Source organism: Anarrhichthys ocellatus, unplaced genomic scaffold, assembly GCF_004355925.1.
Source record: "Anarrhichthys ocellatus isolate YVR2014 unplaced genomic scaffold, GSC_Weel_1.0 scaffold77, whole genome shotgun sequence".
Taxonomy (NCBI): Eukaryota; Metazoa; Chordata; class Actinopteri; order Perciformes; family Anarhichadidae; genus Anarrhichthys; species Anarrhichthys ocellatus.
In genome coordinates, this window is record NW_022280107.1 from 553,469 (window position 1) to 576,664 (window position 23,196).

Consider the following 23,196-nt stretch of genomic DNA (forward strand, 5'->3'; position numbering starts at 1 on the left):
GTACGAAAAAAAAAAACACGTTCAAAACAAAAGATATTAAGTGTTTATAAAACTATATTTAATGTATATTTTTTTGTATTGCACGTAGTCAAACTATCACAAGAACTATTGTCATGACTGCCTCCAGACGATGAAGACGAGGCCGCTTCAGTTACAACTCATCTTTGCAAAATAGCTGTAAATTGTGCATCTGTGTGTGTGTGTGTGTGTGTGTGTGTGTGTGTGTTGGAGCTTTGATTCTCAGTCAGAAACCAACTCAGCACCATCCGACCCAACGGGGTTCAGGTTCCTCTTTACTTATCTTATTAAATACGGTTTCTCTCCGTTCGTCGGTTCCCTTCTTAAAAACAAAACGAGTTCTCAAGAAGTAGAACTTCAACGTAAGAACATTTATTTTCTTGCTTTCTTGATGCAATTGTTCCTGTGATTGATTACGGGAGATTCAGCGCATGTTGGGCTCAATAAACGCTACTTTGATCCCAATAAAAACAGAATCAAGAGACTCATCCGGACTCCTTTTTGTAGGATTTGAAATGGTTCGTTATAATAAAGGATCAGTAACAGGAAGCGTTTTATAAAACAAGGTTTTTAATCTGCTGCTTCTCTTCATTACTAACCTTACTTGTATTGTTTTATTGCCTTTTAAGCACATTTTAATGTATTTAATTGTGACTTCCTGTATTGAGGCTGATCTTGAGCAGAATATTTGTAACAGCGACGAGGAAAGAAAACGTTCCACTGAACAACAGTCCGCACAAAATGAGGCAGCTGAGGATAGAAAAGGTTCTTTTGAATCTTTTTGGTTTTATGCTGCCAAAACAAAGGTGACGCGTTCTCTCTCTCTCTCACGCCACAAAGAAGCACGACGAACTATTCTTCAGGAGAATTTGTTCGTCGAGCATACTTCTTGAAACATGGACGCTGAAATTTAACCTGCAGAGACGTCTTTTTTACCCCCCCCCCCCCCCACCCCCCAAACCCCCCAAACCCTGTATGACTGAATACGTGAGTGTGTGTGCACGTGCATGCAAAGTGTCTTTGTAGCTTATTTTTGCAGCAGCCGTGAAAAGAGGCGTGTTGCTCGTTCAGTCTCCTCCTCTTCCTGCGAAATCCACGGGTGAAATCGGGTTCCACTCCGGTCAGAAGATCAGCGCTCCAGTCGTCCGTTTAAGACACGAAGGTTTGGAAAAGGAATGGGACCAGAAAACAATCTTACATTCCCAACAAATACTCCTTCAACCTGAACGGTTTGACTCTTCTTCACGCTCGTCTGCAGTCAGTCTCACACAGAATGTGGTCTCTTGGTCCCGGATCAGAGGAGGTTTGTGGACGCGCTATAGATTCCACAAAAGGGGGGGGGGGGGGGGGGGGGGATAACGTTCATCAGTCAAACTCAAGAACACCTGTGGTAGTCGCACGCCGTTCAGTCTGCGGCTCTACACGTACACCGGCTCACACCCCTCCCCCTGCTCGCCCTCCTCCTCTTCATCGTCGTCGTCCTCCTCCTCTTCTTCTTCGTCATCGTGTTCGCCGTCCACCTCGTCCGGGCCGGCGCTGGCCTCGAGCGGTTTCGGGTAGCGGAAGGGGCATCCGTTGTCGTCGAAGAACCTGCGGAAGGTGAACTCGTAGAAGGCGTGCTCGGGGTGCTTCCCGTGCGGCGAGCAGAGCGTGTCCAGAGCCCGGGTGCTGTCGCCGCTGTCGCTCCAGGCCCCGGGGACACCCTCATCCTCCACGGGGTCGAAGTTGGAGGTGTCCATCGGGTGGGCGATCTTGGGCAGGTAGGGCGCCGGCTGCTGCCGCAGGTTGCTGGAGAAGTCCATCTGGGCGAAGAACGGGTGGGCCTTGATCTCGCCGGCGCCGTTGGCTCCCAGGCGGTCCTCCGCGGAGCAGCAGAGACGGCCGATGATGTCGACGGCCTCGGGGCTCAGTTTGACCTGAGCGGGAACCTGCAGCGTGCTCTCCCAGTTAATGACCTGCAGACACACAAAGAGGTGATCACAGCTCACCTACTATTCTCAGGTCAGTCTTAAAGAAGAAACTCTGTTGCATGTCACAATCATACAAACAGGCAAAACAGCCGTCATTCTAAATCAAAGCAGGGATGTCGTTCTTCTTCACTGACCTTAATCTGAGTCTCGGTGGGCGTGGAGGCCAGGAAGGGCGGCTGTCCTACCAGCATCTCAAACAGGATCACTCCAACGCTCCACCAGTCACACAGTTGGGTGTAACCTGCACAACAACACACAAATACCACAGTCAGCACAAATCCTCCATTATAAGTGTTTGCACAGACACACATTTACTAAACATCAGCGCATTGATATAAATGTAACAGGACAAAAACCTGGGCTACAGCTTCTACTGTTCTCTCAAATTAAAGCTCCCTGTCAGCTCTTAAACATTAAAGTTAATGTCTTATTTTTAATATACAACAAATGAGTCCAAATATTGATGAACTCTACTGCACGAGTACTGCGGGGTAGAAGTTGTTACACTGTGACGTCTGATTCACAATAACGTTCCTTATGACGGTAAACTTTCACGGACTCGTTCTTACTCTAATGTAATAAAGCAGTTATTCTCACACAGTGGTGGCTTCAGGCCACCATCTAGTGGAGGCAGAGGTACTGCCAAATGGTTCAATTAAACCTAAACCATATTGATGGGTCCCTGTAGCGTACAGCGGTTTAAAACATATTTACAGTCCAGTTTATTTTTTTTTAACAACCAGAAGTTACAAATGGAGAGAACCCCGGGTATCCAGGATAATATTAAACTAAACTAAATGCCTAATATAAAAATAAAAAACGAGAGTAAACCTTTTTTTTAACCATGTTTGCTTAACTTTAAAATTCAAAATTTCAAAGTAAAGAAATTAGGCCAAATCAAACAAACCACTATGTACCACAATGTCTGAAATGATCAGGTGGCAAATGCAAAGAAAAAACACTAAATCAGTTCCTGTCTCAACAGGTGTAAAGCTTTCACAGAACATTGAAATCCTGCAGGTCCATCTTCTAGCTTCATCTCTGCTCTCTGATACCAACACGAACATCGGCTGCCTTTGAATCTAAACTCCAGCCGACAGACACTTTATTTCAGACACCGGCTCTGCTGAATCTCGCCCCACCTTTGCGCAGCAGCACCTCGGGTGCGATGTAGTTGGGCGTTCCCACCAGAGAGTGAGCGAGGCAGCGCTGGTGCTGCCGGTTGGCGCTCTGCTCCAGCGACATCAGCCGATCGCCGCAGCGACAGTTGGACACGTCGTCCCAGAAGTCACTGGGCTCCATGCTGTCCTGTCTCACGTGGCTCCCTGGAGGCAGAAGAAGAGGGGGGGGGGACAATGTTGTTAAACCGTACGCAGGAAGAAACACACACAACGTCTGGGTGAGCTGGACGGGAAGAAAAGGTCTCCAGAAGCACCCGACACCTTTCTGATTGAGAACACACAGCGTCTCTCTTTAATAGTGTCTGAAACATGATTCTCTAGTAGAGATAAATGAGTAAGAAGTAGGTAAAACTGTGATGGAAGAGAATATTACATGTTATACCTTCACAGACATTAATCAAGCCGCCTCACCCTTCTGGTAGTACTTGGAGTTGTGCGTCCAGCGGAAGCCCGTGCACAGGCCGAAGTCCGTCAGCTTGATGTGTCCGTCCAGGTCGATAAGGATGTTGTCGGGCTTGATGTCGCGGTGGATGAAGCCCATCTTGTGGACGCTCTCGATGGCCAGCGTCAGCTCCGCCACGTAGAAGCGCGCCAGAGGCTCGGGGAAGACGCCCATCCGGATGAGCAGGCTCATCATGTCTCCGCCGGGGATGTAGTCCATGACGAAGTAGAGGCTGTCGCGGTCCTGGAAGGAGTAGTAGAGACGCACCACCCACTCGTTGTCGGCCTCCGCCAGGATATCGCGCTCCGCTTTCACGTGGGCCACCTGCACCAGACGGAGTACAACGTTTAATACGAATACAATGTAACGATGTATTTGTTTTAAACCGTTCTGTGCAAGACGTTCGGTTCGGTTCAGGAATTCTGGAGCGCAAGTTTCACCCGCACACCAGTAGTGGTCAGCTGCAGCATACCAGTAGGTTTAGCCCGGTTAACTAAACGCTGACAGTTTAACTGGTTTATCCGTGGATACACTTCAAACATTTACTTTACGACGGCTTCACCAGAATGTGTCGATTAGTGGAACCAAACAAAAAACTGACTGGTAACAGAACAGCCAAAGCAACCAATGCTGTAGACTAGAGTATCGCTGTTGTGCTCGGTCTTATTTTTGTTATTGATTCATTTCTCATTGACAATATGCCTGTATTTAAGTACCTTAACTGCTAAAATAAGAACTATGGCCGATGAGCAACGTTCATTTTTCAAAAATTAAATGAACAAATTACATTTTCTGCATCGTCTTAGTTTCCTCTATTGTGCCGAAAACTTACCGAACCACGATTCAAAAACAAGGTACTTACTGAACTGTGACCCAAAAACTTTATATATGTGCTGAAACTCGACCCAAAGGCCGAGGTAGGTACCGAACCATGACCCCAAAAACTGACGCGTGTACCTCAAAAACGAGGTACATACCGTACCGCGATCCAAAGATTCAGGTACTTGCTGAACCGTGACCCTAAAACCGAGGTACGTACTGAACCATGAATACCATTACACCCGTATAACACACATGGTAAAAAGTGATGAAGTTCTCTATGTAACTGGTACAAACTCACAAACTTCTTCACACGTGAACAGCAGTGAACTAGCTCACCTGGTTGCGGTTGAGGACGTCCTTCTTGCGCAGTGTTTTCATGGCATAAAGAGCTCCCAGGTCCACTTTACGCGTGAGACACACTTCACCGAAGGCCCCGATGCCCAACGTCTTGATCTTGACAAACATGGACTTGTCCATCTTGGCTCGGCGTAGCCGGTTGTAGTTGGACTCTTTCTGGTTCAGCATCTTCCTCATCTGCTCCTGCTCTGCTTCAGACAGGCCGGCCTGGGACAGAACACAAGTATGTGACGAAACAAACAACTTGAAAACAAGTTAAATGTACTCGTGTGATCGGTAGTGACGTAGGAATGTGGCCCTGAGCTTCGCTGTCAATTTGAACTGTTCCTGTTACAGAACTATCCGCGGTATCTTCTCGAAAGAAAGCCTTTCGACCACTTTAAAGCAGGTCAAAGGGCAGAAGCCAAAGTCATGACTCAACAGAAGAAACACTGACGCAAATTACAGGATATGCAGGGCATCAAAACACAGAGGTTACGTTCAATAATTAAGACACTTAAGACTCAAACATCACCGTCATCTCACTGCTTCCTGGCTGGTCTCACCTTGGACATCTCTTGCTCCAGCTGAAGCCTGCGGTTCAGTTTCTGCTGGTGGGTCTTCATCACGTTCTCTATGTGCTGCTCCATGTAGAACTTGAAAGCGAAGGGCGAGTAGGTCTTGATGCGCGACTCCCTCTTCTCCTCGTCTCGTCCGTTCTTCCTCACGGGAACGGGCGATGTCTGGATCTGCTTCTTGTCCTTCACCATCTTCTCTCCTTTGCCCGTCTTCGTCTTCTCCTTCACCTGCTGGCTCTCCTCGGCCTTTGCGCTCCCGCCGCTGTTTCTGGCCGCTGAGCCGAGGTCCTGGGCTCCGCACATGACCCCGGCTCCTTCCTCCATCAGCAGGTTTTTGGGGTAAGGCGGCGGCGGGCAGCGCTGCTCCTGCGCCGGCTCATGGGAGTAGGTCTCCTCCGGCATGTAGGCCAGAGGCTCCGCGGCGTCCTGGGCCTGAGCCGTCATCCAGCTGGGGTGACACGGCCCCACGGCCGTCTTGGGCTCCGGCCTCATCACGCGGATGCTCTTGACCGGCTGTTGGATGGGCGGGGACGTCACAGCCGTGATGGTGTTCGGAGGGCCCAGGGAGGGGTCCTGTTTACCAGCTGTGGGCGGCGGCGCAGCCATCACGGGCCGGACGCCATTGGGCCCCGTGGAGCGACTGTTGAAGGAGTTGGTTCTGCTGGGCACACGCACCTCTCCCCTGAAGGGGCCCTGAGGTTGCCTGGCTTGAGGCGCCCCTTCGGCTCCCGGAGGCCCTGCCCAGTGGAGCTCGTACAGGTCCAGGTTGAGGCTGGCCCTGGAGGGCGTCATCAAGCCCTGCGGCATGTCGGAGAAGTCGCCCGGAGAGCGGGACATCATGTGGACCTGGTGGGAGGTGGGGCTGGCCTGGCGCGGGTGGGAGTGAGGCGGAAGGTACAGGTTAGCCGGGTACCCTCCTCCTCCAGGAACACTCTGGCCCATGGGCGGCGCCATCTTGTTCTGGAAGGAGGCGGTCCTCTTGACTCCGTAGCCGGCCGGCTCCATCATGTGCGGCCGGGCGTGGCCGTAGTCGTAGTGGGGGCCTGGGACGGGGCCCCCTGGTGGCTGAGGCTGGAGCTGCTGCAGCGGCTGGCCGGGGACGGTGTAGCTCATCATGGCTCCGTGCTGCTCCATAGAAGGGTAGCCCTTCTGCTGGGCCCCCGGCGGGTACATGGCATTGGCCGGGTTGCTCTGGGCGGCCATCACCGGCGGATAGGCGCCCATGCTGGGGGGCCGACCCATCGGGTTTCCCATGGCCGGGCCCTGCGCCGCACCAGACGGAGGCATCATGTAGTTCATCACGGGGGGAGCGCTCATGTAAGGTCTGGGCATCTCCCCCTCGGGGCCGTATCCACCGGGCCCCTCGTACATGGGAGCCCCCATCTGGTGGTACTGAGGCATCACACCTGCCTCACCTGGAGCCTCTAACGGGGGCCGGTGGTCCATCGGGTTTGGCATGACCGCTTTTCCTAAAAAACAAGGAACAAGATCTTAAAAGAGTATTTAATTGCTGTTTTCTATTTGCTTTCCTTGTGTAGTATTGTCCATGTACTCCTTGTTTCAGGTTTTATACTTTATCCACAGCTGTTTCACTCACATGTAGCATTACTATTGTTAAAATACTTTGTCATCAATATTACGTAGTCATATCTTCCATGTATTAATTTTGTGTTCTTTATAATATTGTGAAATGTTATTATTATAGAGATGAAGGCTTCAAATAAGCCCAGTGGGTTTTCTGCCTCTTCCTGTATTGTAATATTATTTATATTTCCTTTATGTTTGTGTGTTTTTTAAATACAACATCTATCTTCTGCTGCAACAAGTAACTGGATCAATAAGCACATGAAGTAAATATAAATAGGGCAGAGAAAGTGTTTTCATACCTGGTGAAGTCTGCTTGATGACGCGGACGATGAGCTCATTGCGCGGGTCGAGGTAACCCATTTTACTGATGTACTCTAGAGCCGCTTCAATGTTTCTACTTCCTGTCTGCTTCAGCGCCCGCACCGCCATCTCCTGAGAAACAAAACAGTTACAGTACCTTACTTTACTATAACAACTCCTTATTTACATTTGACAAATGAAGAGTTTCTTAGTGTCGAAACACAAGAACTCATAGAAATAAAAAGTACAATAAAAATATTATTTTAAGAAACAGTTCAGTCTCTTCAGAGTCTTTAAAGAGGGCATAGACAGCATCTTTCCCATCCAACGACAAGGTAAAGTGGTGTAGATATTCAAAATATTATACACAACAGATACTGATTAAAGTATCTCATAAAACCCACAAAGTTAACCGAGTGGAAAAGCAGCTTCCACAACTTCGCTTTAAGATCTCTGCAGATTGAATTCTCCTCATTCTTCACGTAAAACTCTATTTTATTTAATTACTTGCCTCCTCCATCACACACACACACACTCATCATGCTTTGGCTCCAGCAGGTGGCTCGCTGTAGAGGCCCTCAGCGATGTAGGTCACCTATGTGAGAAATGTCGGTTGGTCGGCTGCTGTGTAATGTACGCCGGAGTCGAAGCGGCAAAAATGTGAGGGAGGAGACATGAGGAGCATTCCTTTAACTACGCCGATCAGTCCTCTTCTTGTGTTCATTTAACCTAAACGCTTCTCACTCAGACCGAGACGCCTCATAGTTATTATCACATCGTCATTCCCAGTTGTCTTCTTTAAGCCACGAGCTGATTCCTCGAGTAACTTCAGGATAATCACAATCATAAGCAGTCTTCAGTTTCTTATAGGTGTAGTTTTACACCATAGATATGAAGGAACTGGTGCTCTGCAGCCATGTCAACACATGCATTATGACTTATGGATTATTGCGACGGCCTCTCCGCTGCTCTGCCATCAGAAAGTCCTTTAAACCACATTCAGGCTGCTGCCGGAAGTAGAACAAGAAGCAGGAGACCTGAGCACATGGTTCCTGACGTTAAACCTTTACGACGGATACAAAGTGCTGCTGATGATAAATCACTCAGAGGAACCTCGAGTCACAACAACAGGGTCAAATAAAATGCATTTAGCAACTTCTTATTACTGGATTGACGCTGACCAGCGTCATCTGTTAAACATGAACGGATTAAAAGTCGGACCACGCAGCAACAGTGGGCACAGCCAGGAAATACCACGGACACACACTCTCTACGCCCTCTGTAGTGTGTGTGTGTGTGTGTGTCCATCACAGTGCGTCTACATAGGTGTAAATACAGCGTGCACACGCCTGCTGTCAACCCCTCCCATTGCATCCACGTGTTCACACACACACACACACACACACACACACACACACACACCACTGTTTATACTCAGTTTCCTGTGTGTGTGCGTGCGTGTGTTGCATTCCTGAGTAGCCAGTAGAGAGTGCTGGCTGCCAGAGACGCCCAGTAATGTCACATTATGTCCTTCTACCTCGTCTTTCCTCCTGCTTTTAATTCCTTATTTGCTTTAATGACACAAAAGATAATTATGTAAGATATTAAGTTTAGTAATGCAACATGAGGTATTTTTGGAGCATTTCTGACAGTGTGGAGCTAAAAGGATTAGAGACAAACGTCTGCAGTCAGATTGTAATGAGGTACTTTTAAGTGTTTAAAGGTACCAACAAGGCGGAGGTGCACCTGCAGGTGAGACGTGTTCACACGTCTCCTTAAAGGCTTCCATGTGTCACTGGTTACTAGAGAAATATTGAACCATCAAAACACAGTAACAATGCTTTTTATTGTTCCACGCTTCCTCTCTTGGACTGTGTGTGTGTGTGGAGGCGGGCCTAGTGACCCTGAAGTGACCCTGACTGCCATGGCGACAGATGTTTCTCGCTCATATTCCATCACACGCCTACAAGCCACACACGCACGCCTTTTTGGGATATTCGTTGTCTCTTTGACCTAAATCTGAAACTCACTCCAGCACGAGGAAATCAAACTCATATGAATGACGCCTTTGCACTGTTTCCACACAGAGAGCCATAAAAACCCTCCTCCTCCTCCTCCTCCTCCTCCTCCTCCTCCTCAATGTGCCAAAGAAAGTGTAACTTCTTCAGAGGAAGTTACTAAAGAAATGAGTGGTCAGAGGAAAGTCAGGAAACACTAACGCACAGGATCCTTCCTCATCGTTACAGAAACGTTCTGTCCTGTACGTACAGTAACAGGCCTGTGAGTTTAGGTCACCCCTCCTTCCCTTCCTTCCTTCCCTTCGTTTCCTCCCACCACACCCTCGCTCCCCCCTCCAAAACATTTCCTCCCTTTAAAGAAGCCCAAAAAAAAAAAGAAAGAGGTCGTTATGTAACAAGCAGCATTGCTCTGTGATTTGCAGCCGGAGAAGACGGAGAGGAGGAGGATGATGAGGTTAGCTGATAGAGATAAGAGCTGAACGAATAAGAGTTGCTTATAGAAGAGGTGGAGGGAGAAATATTAGGTGAGGGGCGTTCAAGCACGCTGATCGACAGCAGCTCTGGATTATGTCTGAAAATCATTAAAATGTTCAGTTTGGTGGCCTGAAACCTGAGGCTGAGGATCACGTGTGTGTGTGTACAGGTGATGAGGTGTGTATTCAACACTTTAACATCAGAGGCAGTCCAGTAGTGGCATATATATCTATCACACTGGATTTATTGGCTGATATTGGATATGATATTCATAACTATGTTTTAATCGGTGTATAATCACCTGAAGTAGCCGTTTATATCTACATGTGGAGCGGATTGTCTTCCATGGAGATCGCCATCTTGCACCGCCGTGTTATTATTATTATATTACATTCACTGAGGGTGCAATGCCAGTTTAGGAATATAAAAAAAAATATATATATATATATATATATATAATTCTGATGTCGTGTAAAGTATTGGATTCTTTGATATTTATTGGTTTCATGGAACACATCGACAGAGAACCAGAGGAGGAGGAGGACAGGCGACATGTTGGGTGGTGACTCGCCTGCAGCAGGAGGAACTGTTCCACCCTGCTGACCATTGAATGTTCACTTCCTGTCTGCATCGACTCGCTCCGCTCCGCTCGGGTCCATTCATCACAAACGGTGGAAGCAATGGAGGCCGACCGGCCGGCATCGAAGCCGAGGAAATGGCTGCCGTATGAGTTTCTTCTGTCGTCTTTGACGGATGTTTGAAATGTACCGGAGGAGCTTCGGTGTCTAAAATGAACCTGCAAGGAGGATTTATTCTATAGTGCTGAAGCTGAGTATCCTCATTTATCTCCTTTTTTAAGTATGACTACTGATATCTAATGGAGGAGGTGTTTAAAAAATCCTAAAAAATGGCATCTATTAAAGAAGGAATTTCCAATAGTCGTACTGGAAAAAAGGAAAGAGATAAGGATAAAAAGATACAAAACGGCTAACTCATAGAAACCTCAGATAGTGTTTTTATCAGTGAATATTTGTGACAGTCGTGTCTGAAAACTTCAGAGCTGCACGACCAAACCCCAGAGCCTTTTGCACACGACACGCAGGCCGGGATTCTGTAGTTCTCTGGCGCGTTTACGTCCTGCCGACTTCACAACGCTGAGTGTAAACTGAGCTTCATCGTCCCGTCCTGAGCTCCAGAATGGCAGGATGGATGCTGCACTTTACTGTTTTTACCGAATGAACCCTGAACATGTCGGAGGATTAAAAATCCTCACGTGAGGAAATAGTTCTTTATGATGCATTTAATACCCGACTTCTTTCTTCGCGAGGTTTTTCTAAAGGAACCGAACCGATAAGCAGAATCAAAAGGAGTACTAGCATCTACACACACACACACACACACACACACACACACACACACACACACACACTCTCTCTCTCTCTCTCTCTCTCTCACCTGGTCACAGCCGGCGTTGACCAGCTCCTGCAGCATCTGCCGGTTCACCTCCCCGGCGCCGGCCTGGTGTCCCGACCCGGGGGACGGGCCCGACTCGTTGGCAAAGGGCATGAGGGACCTGCGGATTTCCCGCAGTGCATTCTGGTAGTTGTTGAACTTCTGCGGGGGCCGGGGCTGCTGCTGCTGCCGGCTGGCGGCGTCCTTCCCGCTCTTACAGTCGGCGCCTCTACCACCGCCGCCGCCGTCGGTCCGGGAGCTGCCCCCCCCGTGCAGGGCCTGGCTCACCAGCTTGGCCGGCTGCTTCAGACCCTCCTTGATCTCCTGGAGCCTCTGGCGGGTGTTGCCCACGTACGGGGCTGCTGGGAAAGTCTTGGGCCTCATGGCCTCAGTGCTCCTCTAGAGGGGAAACGCAAAGCTCCTCTTCTAGCTGCTAACCCTAAACAGTGACGCTTCCTCCGAGTCTCTCTTTGTGATTCCTGATGATGATGATGATGATGATGATGATGATGATGTTGAAGGTAAAGGTGCGGTACTACAGGCGTTCCATGTTGCGTCTTTTCAAGGCTCTGGTTCCAGCTTATTCCAGGAGATGCAGCCGGTCACGAGGGCCCCGTGGAGCCAAACCATGATGCTGCCGGTCGTCGCCACCTGTGGAGGAAGAGAAGGAGTCAGAGCACGGATAAGACGGCTGACATGTATCATGTTCATGGTTATATTTTGGGTTTTTTAATAATAAAAAGTAAGCTCAGGACAGTTCACATGAGGGGTGGGAATCTCTTTGTACCTCACGACTCGATTCAGACGGCTACGATGTGATTATGAAAACGATAATCAATGCATCAAAAATATATATATATACGTAATTTAGTTTACTCATGTGACTATCTGCTATTTTTAAAACATATATGCATATTTGTTGTTAAAAAAAAACAGATGAATCTACTTCCATTATCTTGAGAACCAACAAGAAAATAAATAAAAATACATCCTCGTAGTAAAAACACAACGTCAGCATGTTCTGAGTCATGTGACATAACAAGCTGCTGTTATTATAAATAAATAATACAAACTTCTCTTCAAATAAATCTCTCTGTTATACTCAACAAACATCAAAACTCTGCTCGTGTTTAGTTTAGAACGTGTATTACGTTGCGTTCAGGGGCAGCAGTAAAGAACGGACATCCCGGTGTCACCGACTTGTTCCAGGCGATCATAACGTTGAGAATAGAGTTTAAAATGTCAGATTATTGAGTTTTGTGCATCGAGTCATAATCGTTCAACCAGGAATCTATTTCTTGAAGAATGTAGAAGTGAGCCAGGAAGGTTAAAGCTACAGTATGTTCTATAACACGTAAAACAGAAGGTAGCCAACACTCCTCTGGTTGAAGACGTACCTCAGAATAGACCAGGACATTCACGTCACAACTGTGTTATTCTGCACTAAAGACATGTTCTAGTTCTCTCTACTTGTAGTCATGGTTGTTGTGGCCCAAAGCTGCTGGATGTTCAGAGGGTTACATCACATTGTATATTTGGATAAAGCACACTGAACTCCCCCCTGTGTACAAAATGTGCTTTAGAAATAAACGTTGCTATTGTTATCTGGTATTAAAGACAAGTTCTACTCGGCGTTACCTTCATTTCATGTCAAAATATGAACTTTGATTTTTGGTACGTGTTTACAGAATGAAATGTTTAAAGTTTGAAACCGGTAAAAACCGGTAACCTGGATTCAGGACTGGTGCACATCTTAAAGCAGAATTCAGGAATGTTCTGGGTCATAAAACACCACCTGCCCCCCCGCCCTCCTCCGGACCCCATCAATGCATAGCAGCGATTGCACAAGTTTAACCCCCCCCCCCCAGTCCTTTAACACATCGTGTGCGACGTCAGAAAAAGCAGCCAAAACAAACCTTAAATTTATGATATTTCATCGAAAACATTATATTCTACAACTATTCACTCCATCAATTCACCGTAGAGTGATGACAACTGAATACGTGACATATGAACAACCCCGAAAATCAGTTCTATTACATTTTTGGGTAAATTTTTGCACGACTAGAATATTATTGCAACAATGACGTGTTTTAAACTCGGTGCCGCTGTGATTCAAGCCTCCGATCGGCTTCTTATTTATAGAAAATGAGCGGCTGAAGCTCACAGATGTTTCAGGGTTCAGAGCGATCCACCAAACGCTAAACTGACATTAAATAAAATGTGATTTCTCCGACAAACTAAGTTGTAAAAACTATGACTTGATGAGTCATAACGTGAAGCTTTTAAATGGGAGTTTAAAGTGAGCATTTTGGTCTACTGTAATGCCAAAGATCAGAAAACAAATTGAATTACAATGAACACTGGTTTGGTTATTTCATGTGGTTTTACACTAATTTACCAACTTACCTTATTATCATTAACAAATCCCGACCATATCACGGCGGTCAAACCAAAGCAGCCGAACATAAGAAGCCCTTGAACTACCCGCCCCCCCCCTCCTTCCTGGCAGACTTCCCTCCCTTGGGCTGTTTCTAGGAAGCACACAGCCCTCACTGTGTGTACACATCTAACTGTGCAGAGGGAAACGTCTTGTTTTAAGTTGTTGGTGGGTGGTGTGTTGCCCCGTCTCTGGCATCTCTTGCCTCCATTCCTGCGACGCTTCGGGCGCCGTGTCCGACCAGTGAGCATTCCATTCCACAAGTAACTACAAGTCGACTCACAGCGGCAGTGAATCATGGGACGGTCCGACCAAAATAAACCAAAAAACAAACAAGATACGCGGATGATGCACGTCTTTAAAGTTTACAAGAAATAAAACTACAACTCATACTCACAAACACAACATACCTCCACACTTAACCCCCGACCTCCACCGATACATACCTGAGCCTTATCTCTACTCAAGTTAACCTCTGACCCCACATGGGACCACGCTCAACCTGACAATAGGCTCAAAATATTCATAAAAACACAACAAACTTCATAAAAACACATCTTCATGTGTCACTAAGAGTCTTTAAGTCTTGTCTTTCTGGTAGATTAACCTGCAAGTGGATCAAAACAGTTCCACTTGTTTTGACAACTTTACTGTAAAAAATGTGACGTTTTCAGATTCATGTCTGGGTATTCTGCCAAAGCTGTTAGAATTACGTCAGGTTTAATGGCTCCAGGGCTCAATATTATGGTTTTTGTCCTTTGGTTGCCATCAGTGGGAACCACTTTTTAAATATGTAATAAATATTAAATATTTGTTGCATTGGTGATATTTAAATATTGCTGTTACAGTCAGAACCAGACAACGCTGCATGTACCAATAGGAGATTTTATTCCTTTGTCATATTGTCATTATTAAGATAACATATAACTACATAGTATCTGAACTACTCACAATATAAGGTTTTAGTTATGGCGACTACTTTTAAAACTTAGTGTTGAAGTTTGTCTCGTGCTAAACTCGTCCACAGTTTCATAAAAATCACGACGCTAGTTTTTCTGTAATCCTGCAGAGAAACAAACCAACAAACCAACAAGACGACTTCTTTGTTGGAGGAATGAATCAATGCAACCTGCAGTTCCTCTAACGGCCACTAGGTGTCCTAGAAATACAAGTCTGCTCCAAGAAAACTCTTCACTAAAGTGATAGGAAATGGAAATAAAACTTATTTTTAACCATCTTCAAATAGCTGAAATAATTAAAATCACGTCTCATAGTTTGTCTTGTTGCTGAATTCTTTAGAAGATTTTAAATCTTAAAAACAGATTCTTGTGTCTACTCGCTCCACTTCCTCCTTTTTCCAGTTCTGTATATTTAATTATTGTTTGTTTGTTTGTTTTTCTCCTAATACGACATGGCTATAATAAGCTCTGGTATCTCGGTAATATTTGGTAACATTTAAGGCTGTCGACCAAAGGCATTCCAGCGTGATTCTATTTAAATGACTCGTTGATTCGTTGGTTTAATCAACAGCAGAACTTTAAATCTCTTGTGTTTACCAGAGATGTGCTCATGAATAAATAATGAGTTCATCGTGAACGAGACATGAGGGTCAGTGAAAAAGAGAAAGATGAATTTAACATATCTATATATTCTCTGTGTGACGTTAACAGAAGACAAATGTTAAACTAAAGTATAATCTACAAGTTCGTCTACAGTCTAAATCATTTAACACCACAGAGTTTGATTATTTGATATTCCGTTTTATTCTATGTTCCTGGTTATATACAAATAAAAAACACATCACACAGATTAAATAGACATCTGTTAACATCTGTGTGTCGTCGGCTGGACTGCAACTCCACAGCCTCTGTAAGCCTCAGTGTGTAAATGTATACACATATACATATAGTCTAAATATAACAACCTGTCAGGTGAGTTCTTAACAAAACCAAACACCTGAACTAAAAGAGATTAAAGTAAAGAAATAAACCGAGTGTCAAACAGAAAGAGAGACGTAGTAGTATTAGTAGTCGTAGTATTAGTAGTCGTAGTAGTAGTAGTAGTAGTAGTACACCTGAATGGAACACATGGTTGTATCAGTGCCAAAATATGCAGGCCTTTAGGCTTTAAAAAAAACTTTATGTGTACTTACAACCTGGTATTATTTACACGTTTCACCCCAAATACAACATGTTTCAAGTGAATACAGTCAAGTTATTGCTGTTTATGTCTCTTTAAAGCCTGTTTAATAAACCACATGTCACCGCTGTGAAGTTATCAGAATAATAAACAGTTTATTGATCAAATACGTTACACATACGAGGAATTTGACTTGTTGATTAGTGCCTAACAATAACACAGTGTTATAGTATAAGACAATTTAAATAATAGAAAATAGGAATATTTAGAAATAAAATATGGTAAACAAACAAATTAGAGTACGTTAAAACAAGTATGTTATTAAGAATTAAGTGTGTATTAATAGAGAAGAGTTGTGCTGTAAGAAATGTTCCTTTTATGCAGAATCTCCACTGAAACTCTGAAATAAAAGCACATTTAAAGCTGTGTTTTAACTGTGTGGTCCCTAACATGGAGTTCTGGGGCCCCTCCATTAAAAAGGGTCTTCTGCACAAACATGGCAACATCCGCATTAACTGCCATTACTTTTAAATTAGTATAAAAACAGACTATATTCGAAGTTTATTTCCACAAAAGGCTGTTTTTTTAATAAAAACCGTTACAAAATGGTGTCTGTGTAGTTTTTAGCCCCTGGAGGTGAGAACCGTTGGAAAACCCTGTTTCTCTCTTTGTGGGTTTTTTTAACGTCTCGTGGACTTTTCCCCAAAAACTGTCTCTGCAACACGAGAGCATTCCTCGTGCACGAAACAACGGAGCTTTATATTAAAGTCCCGTTAACCGTAAAGAAAACACCCAAAAACACACACACACACACACACACACACACACACACACACACACACACACACACACACACACACACACACACACACACACACACACACACACACACACACACACACACATGACGGAACTTTTTCCTCAGCAGTAAGTTCAGACCACCACTCCCCTCGACACCCCTTTAACAAGTCTCACCTCACCATGAAGAAGAAGAAGAAGAAGAAGAAGTCAGGACCGGAGGAGTTCAAATCCCAGTTTCAAAAAGACGACTTTGTGTTCTTTAAGCCCGTTTGTCGGTTGTAGTTCGGTGAAGACGGAGGAACGGTGTGGATGTGATGAAACGAGCCTCCATTTTCTTCTTCCCTTCAGACTCTGGAGCAGAAAAAGCAGCTCACAGTTGGAACAGTCCGCTGCATTGTTCGCATTCCTCTCGGGTCACGTGACGGACCGACGCACGTCAGAGCCGAGAAGAAGATCGTCTATAGGACCACGTGATTCACTCTGAGAAATTCATGGAAGCTGTAATATTTTTATTATTTAACGTTGGATAATGGAACAAAATGCACTGAGCCGAAGATCGTCTATTAGACAACGCGAGTCACTGTTTTAAGTTCGTGCCAGCTGTAATATATATATTTATTTTATTTTATTTTATTTATATTTTTACGTTGGATATGGAACAAAATGCACTAAGGTAAAGATCGTCTATTGGACAAGGTGAGTCACTCTTTTAAATTCGTGGTAGCTGTAATATATATAATTATTGTATTTTATTTTATATAATTTATTTTTATTTCTAAGGGTTTGCAGATTTATATTATTAATATAATAACATAAATCAAACATAAAAAGGCTGCTGCTTCCCCTAAACTTTAATGATTCAGTCCTAGAGGCAACAATGAAGAAAACAAACAAGGTTTCACATGCGACCGTGACAATAAACACAAACAGCAGAACAATGTCGTGTAAAGTGTGAGAAGATCATGGATACATTGACCAGTTCATCTGTTTCTTTCATCTCAACCTGGGAGTTTTTAGACTGGGAGTTAATGGAAAGTGCTGCTTTGTAGAAGAATCATCTCATATAAAAACCCAAATTTCTTCTGGAACATAATGGAGATTCAACCATCACTGCTTTTAATTGTTCTGAACACCTGAAAATAATCCTCTAGTTTCCTCTCAGTCTATAACAACAACGGCTTTCTTCTCCATCCATTCAACCAACAATCAGAAATCAGAGTTCAGAGACTTCACTTCAGAAATGAGATAAAGACTGCTACAGAAGACCAATAACATTAACAGTGATAACCACCAGGGCTAGTTCAACGAAGAGAAAAAACACCTCAACAACAACAACTAAAGACTTCACAGGGGAATAAAACAATGACGTAACAACACATGAGAAACATGAAAGGAAAGAAGGCACGTCCACTTTGGGCTTCCACAGCAGGCCGAACTGAAACACACTCTGCTGGTTTTTGGTTCCAGAGCCGAAGCACCAACCCTCAGATAATGTCTGTTAATAAGAGATCGTACACGTGTTATTGTTTGACATCATTTGGAATTGATACACAATAAATAGATGATGGATGAACGGCGTTACAGAACGGGGGACATTTGTTACTGTTAATGGAAGTCCATTAGTGCCACTGTGATTAAAAAGAAAATCCTGTAAGTCATTATAATGAGAAACTATCTCAAAACAATGACTTAATATCTCAAAACAAAGAGTTAGCATCTCAAAATAATGACTTGGGATCTGGAAGATAATGCTTACGTTTCTCTAAATAATCTTGATACTTATGTCCAAACATTAAGAAAAAAAATAACCTCATTATTCTGAGACACAATATTTTATTCTCGTTCCTCACAACGGCGTAAATGAGCTTCCGTAGAACACTCACATAAAACTTGGTGAACAATAACGGATTATTGTAAGATGCAAAAATAAACATTAGTAGAAACACAGGCTGATCAGGACCAGCTTTACAAACTAAGGCACCAGCAATGCAGCACAACTAAAGACGAGTTTAAACAAGTGGGGGTTTGTTTTTATGATGCACTGAATATAAATATTCTCTTTAGGTGTAAACTACATGAAAGCCCATATTTGGGTATAAAACAGCGTGCAGCCTCGTACCGTGACGAACAGAAGCGTCTCCGTGAGCTCGTGGTCCAAAACGGTTCCAATCAATTAAAACAGAACACGTCGAACGAAGCGTCACAAACTAACTGTAAGACGTCAGTGCGTGTCTGTGACGTCAGTGTCGGTGAACAAAAGCAACAACATTCCTTCTACAACGTCAATCCTTCAGTCACTTGCAGCCGGATGATGCTTTGATCCAATATGACGGAAGCATGTCAAATATATCCATAACCCTGCTCCCCGTTATCTACGTTAGACTACTTTATATTATGCTCCAACGCTTTAACGATTGTAGGCTAAACACTGAACTGGAATTTAACAAAATGTAACCTGCACAAACGTCTCTTAAAACACTAGTGTGGTAAATATTGACATCATTAATCATACAATCACTGAATGGACACGAATCCATCTGGCCTAAACTCATCTGTGGTGAAAACTATTCATCTTCTTTTGGTCCGTTTCCACTTAGTTTACCACCCGGCAGTTTAAAGTTCTGCAAGAAGGGCTGTTTGTTTTGTGTAAAGAACAAATACACCAGTAAAGCCCTGTTGGAGAAGACGTCTGCCGTCAACCTGGAAAACAACAACACCAGACTTTACCCATTTGGTGGTAGATTGGTCTGTGGGCGGTGTGTGTGTCTGTGCTAACAGGCAGCTAATCCTCCCGTAGTGATTGATATGAAATCATATCTGCATTACTCTGCATGCTGCTCTTGTTTAAACGTCTCTCTGTTTGGTGCACACTGGTCTTTATTTATAAGAAACAGCTGGGAGGAATCAATCAGCTGCTGTAGGATTTGTTCTGTGAAGAAAAAGACAGGATTGGATCGGCCTGGCACATCGCCTGCACCAACCACACTCACTAAAAAATAAAAAACTTCCTTTGCAGCCGAGTTGCATAAGTTATTGCATCTTAGCAATGTGGTTTCTGGAGCGATGTAGATAACAGCGGAGTCACATATGCTCGGTTTTCTACATCAATCGTGTAGTGGGAGAAAAAGGTCTCGAGGTCCAAAGCAGTAAAGGGAACTGAAGTGTCGTAGTGTCTGAAGTGTCCAGCATGAAGGAGCACGAGGCGTGAGTCGTCAGTACCGATCACTCTAGAGGAGCAGCAGAGATGCACAGGTTGTTTAAGGCACAAGCAACTTGCACGATCTTATCGAAGGTCGAGAGGTTGGAGGTGCGCTCGGAGACCGCGGTGAAGGGGCTCTCCACGGGGCCCGTGAGCATGGCGTACCGGTGCATCACCATCGAGATCACCCTCTCCACGTGCCTCTGCACGCTGGCCGCCTCCGAGGAGGCGTCGGGGCTCGGCGGCGAGGCCTCGGAGCCTTGGTGGGCCCCCTCGCCGGCCATTTTCAACAGGGCTCCTCTGGCGGCCACGGAGTCGTCGATGTCGAGGTCGCGGCTCGCCAGCACGACGTCGCCGGGGAGGAGCTTGCACAGGAACCCGCAGCCCTCCGCCAGGGTTTTGTCGCTGACATTTCCCAGCACGCCCCTGGAGATGAAGGTGACCACGCCTTGAGGCGCCACACCGATCAGGTACTTTAACACGTTGGGACTCGCCCCCTGAGAGCTCAGCACCGCCCCCTGATGCTGATGCTGCTGGTTGACCCGGGAGACCGGCTCCTCAAAAGGCACCTTGAAACAGTCCACGATGACGGCGCAGTCCGGGTGGGAGGCGCGCAGAGCCGCCGGCAGGTTCTTCCGGAGCTCGGCCCTGGAGGGCCAGAAGACGGCCGTCGGCACCAAGGTAGAGGACATGATGTTGACCATCTGGTGCACCGTCCTGGTCACCGTGCCGACCTTCACGCCGAAGCGGTAGGCCAGGTCCTGGTTGCGCAGGTCCAGGCGGAGGCGCATCAGCGTCAGCAGCAGCTGCTGGAACTTGGAGAGCTTCGCGGTCTTCATGCCGTCCATGTGAGGCGCCAGCAGCCACATGACCGTCTCCAGGACGAAGAAGTTTGGCAAGCCGGTGTAGAACTTTACCTTCTCCGCGTCGTTCCTCAAGGAGTTCTCGGAGAGGGACATTTTGTCCACGGACTCCCTGAGGGTCTGGTTCTCCTTCTTCAGGGCCCTGAGGACGTCGTCAAAGTTCACCGCCGCGTCAGACGTATGAGCAAACTTTCCTTTCTTGCTGTCGCTCATAGCTTCGTTGTAGTCGTCGTCGTCGTCTTCGTCGCTGCTGAGTGAAGAGGAGGCGCTGTCCTCCACAGGGGCCCCCGGCTCCCTCTCCTCGGGACGCCCCCCCACCGCCGACCGGCCCTGGCCCTGCAGGAACAGCAAGGCCTTGGCCGCCTCCACGCGAGCTTCTTGCTTGTCCAGGATCTCCGGAGTATCCGGCTCCTTCATCTCCGGGGACGAGGGAGCGGACGTGAACACAGACGGGACATAATCTGGAGAACGAGGATTCTTCACCTGTTTACCTGAACGTGGACAAAAAGAAGAACAATCTGAAGGATGTTTAGGATTTAGAGGTTTGTTGTTTCTTTGATGGTCAGTTATTATACAGATATGCATGAATTTGCACAAACAAAATATGAACAGTAACCTTATCCAACTTATCTTATTCTTAATTAATGAGTTCAAGAAAACTGTCTGTGTTACAGATAAGACAAGTCTTCCTGTTATGAATTAGAGCATAAAGTTTCTCTTTGAACAATAACTTTAAATCAACAACAGCGAACACCAGATCAGACAATCATGAAACAAATATAAATGAGAGAGGAAACATCATGTTATTGTCCCATCGCTCGGTTTCTTTTGCAATAAATCAAGTTTAGATTTGATCATAAATTAAGCTTCATAATACTTTTGGTTTTCTATTGCACATCATTGGAACTGATTTATTTGAGAAATGAATTGATAATTCATATAACTTGATAGTTTAGAAGATAATTGCATTGTAACGCTTATTGTGATTACGCCACAGAATTTAAAGAGCCAGTACGCAGGATTTAGGAGGATTTCTTTTTCAGAATTGTGTGCATATTTTTTGTTTGTATTGAATGGAGAAAGCTTCTGCAGCCTGCACAAATAAGACACAAATAAACCGTGTCATTTCCCAAAGCAGCAACAAACTGTGATATTTGCACTTACTGAATATAAATGAGGTTTAATCTTTCTATGCAAACAAGCCTGATGGCAAAACTCACAAAGAGCAGCGCTGCTCACGCAGTTACTGTGAAATGTTTTAGTTTTACCACCTTCATTGATAAAGTGACTGAACACACAATTATTTAAATAAAATACTAAAGATTGACATTTTAACATGGAAAAAAAGGAAAAACTGTTTGCAGGTGACTTGAAATGTTTACCTGCCGGAGTCGCCTTACCTTTATTTGGCAGGTGCTCATTTTATTCCCTGCAGATATGCTTTAGATTAGGATAATCCATCTGCTCAAGGGTCATTTACTGTCATTATGCAACAAACATGTGACAATCAAAACAAAACTGTGAAACATTCCTGTACATTTCAGGAGGAATGTAAACAGCAGCAACAAAAACAAGTCCCTTAGGTGAACTATGGGGTGTAAACCTGTTATTACCCTGTTATTACCCCAATCTTTAAGGAGGATTTTAGCATAGATGGTGCCTTTTAATTTGATAAATGTATTAATATTTTTGTTATCTCTGATAATGTAAAGGGATATGTTGTTTAACTTGAAAAGTAATAGTAAAATAAAATAAAATAGAATAAAATAAAAAAATTACAAATATTAATAAAAAATTAAAAATAAATTAAAAAAAATAAATAAAAAATCTCTCAGTAAATATTTCCAAACAAACACTTTTTGTATTTCCGTTATTTCCGTCTCCGTACCTGAGATGAAGTGAGTGCTACACAGCCGACTGCCGTCGTTCGGTACCCAGCCCTCCCGGTTAACGGCGGCTATCCAGCGCTGCTTCCTCTCGGGGTCCCGGGGGAACCGGTAGAACGATAAAGAAGTGCCCGGTGTCCGTCTGTTCCTGCAGCCCGCCACCACGCACGTGTGCACCATAGTAAAAAAAAAAAGGCCACGAGCGCAGCGGAGCGTGGAGGTGTGCGCGCTGCTGCTTGTTGGCTGTTTTTTGACTCCCAAAATGGCGGCCGCGGCCAGAGGCAAGGGGGGGAGAGAAAAAAAAAGCTCTAGTGTCGTCATCAACGGTCGTTTTGCATTCGTCGATCTGATTGGTCCGTATTTAGATCTGTACTCACGCGGTGCTGCGACGACGCTAACGGCGAAAATAAATATCAGGGGATTCACAAAAAACGTCAAATGTATACATGTATATTTAAATGTTATTGTTAAATATTTTATTTAAATATAATATATATTATATATTTACAACTGGATTAGTGAAACTATGGTGAGGTTTATTAAATAAAATATATATTGAACGTATTTCTTGTAAATTACTCTATACATGTCACAATTTATACACTATAAATTAATATTATTTATTTGATGTATAAACATAAGATGTTAAAGTGATCATTATTCAAAAGAAAATGGATAACTCTTTAAACA

General features: G+C 44.9%; 2 protein-coding genes across 3 annotated transcripts; both read right to left on the minus strand.

Annotated features, from left to right (window-relative positions):
• Positions 1-956: 956 nt before the first annotated feature.
• On the minus strand, positions 957-16,998 carry lats2 (large tumor suppressor kinase 2). 2 transcript variants are annotated; one of them, XM_031873933.1, is made up of 9 exons: positions 16,738-16,998; positions 11,182-11,829; positions 7,234-7,366; positions 5,336-6,816; positions 4,770-4,997; positions 3,581-3,935; positions 3,131-3,313; positions 2,123-2,229; positions 957-1,973 (listed from the first exon to the last, which is right to left on the minus strand). In XM_031873933.1, exons 2-9 carry the CDS (start codon positions 11,560-11,562, stop codon positions 1,437-1,439), a joined length of 3,405 nt encoding a protein of 1,134 aa, XP_031729793.1. In that variant the 5' UTR covers positions 11,563-11,829; positions 16,738-16,998; the 3' UTR covers positions 957-1,436. The 2 variants fall into 2 exon arrangements, with proteins under 2 accessions (XP_031729793.1, XP_031729792.1); XM_031873932.1 differs by having other exon boundaries at positions 16,733-16,998.
• A 419-nt stretch (positions 16,999-17,417) lies between these two features.
• Positions 17,418-22,745, minus strand: LOC116397983 (uncharacterized). The gene is made up of 2 exons (XM_031873934.1): positions 22,509-22,745; positions 17,418-21,111 (listed from the first exon to the last, which is right to left on the minus strand). Exons 1-2 carry the CDS (start codon positions 22,684-22,686, stop codon positions 19,781-19,783), a joined length of 1,509 nt encoding a protein of 502 aa, XP_031729794.1. The 5' UTR covers positions 22,687-22,745; the 3' UTR covers positions 17,418-19,780.
• Between the last annotated feature and the right edge of the window lie 451 nt (positions 22,746-23,196).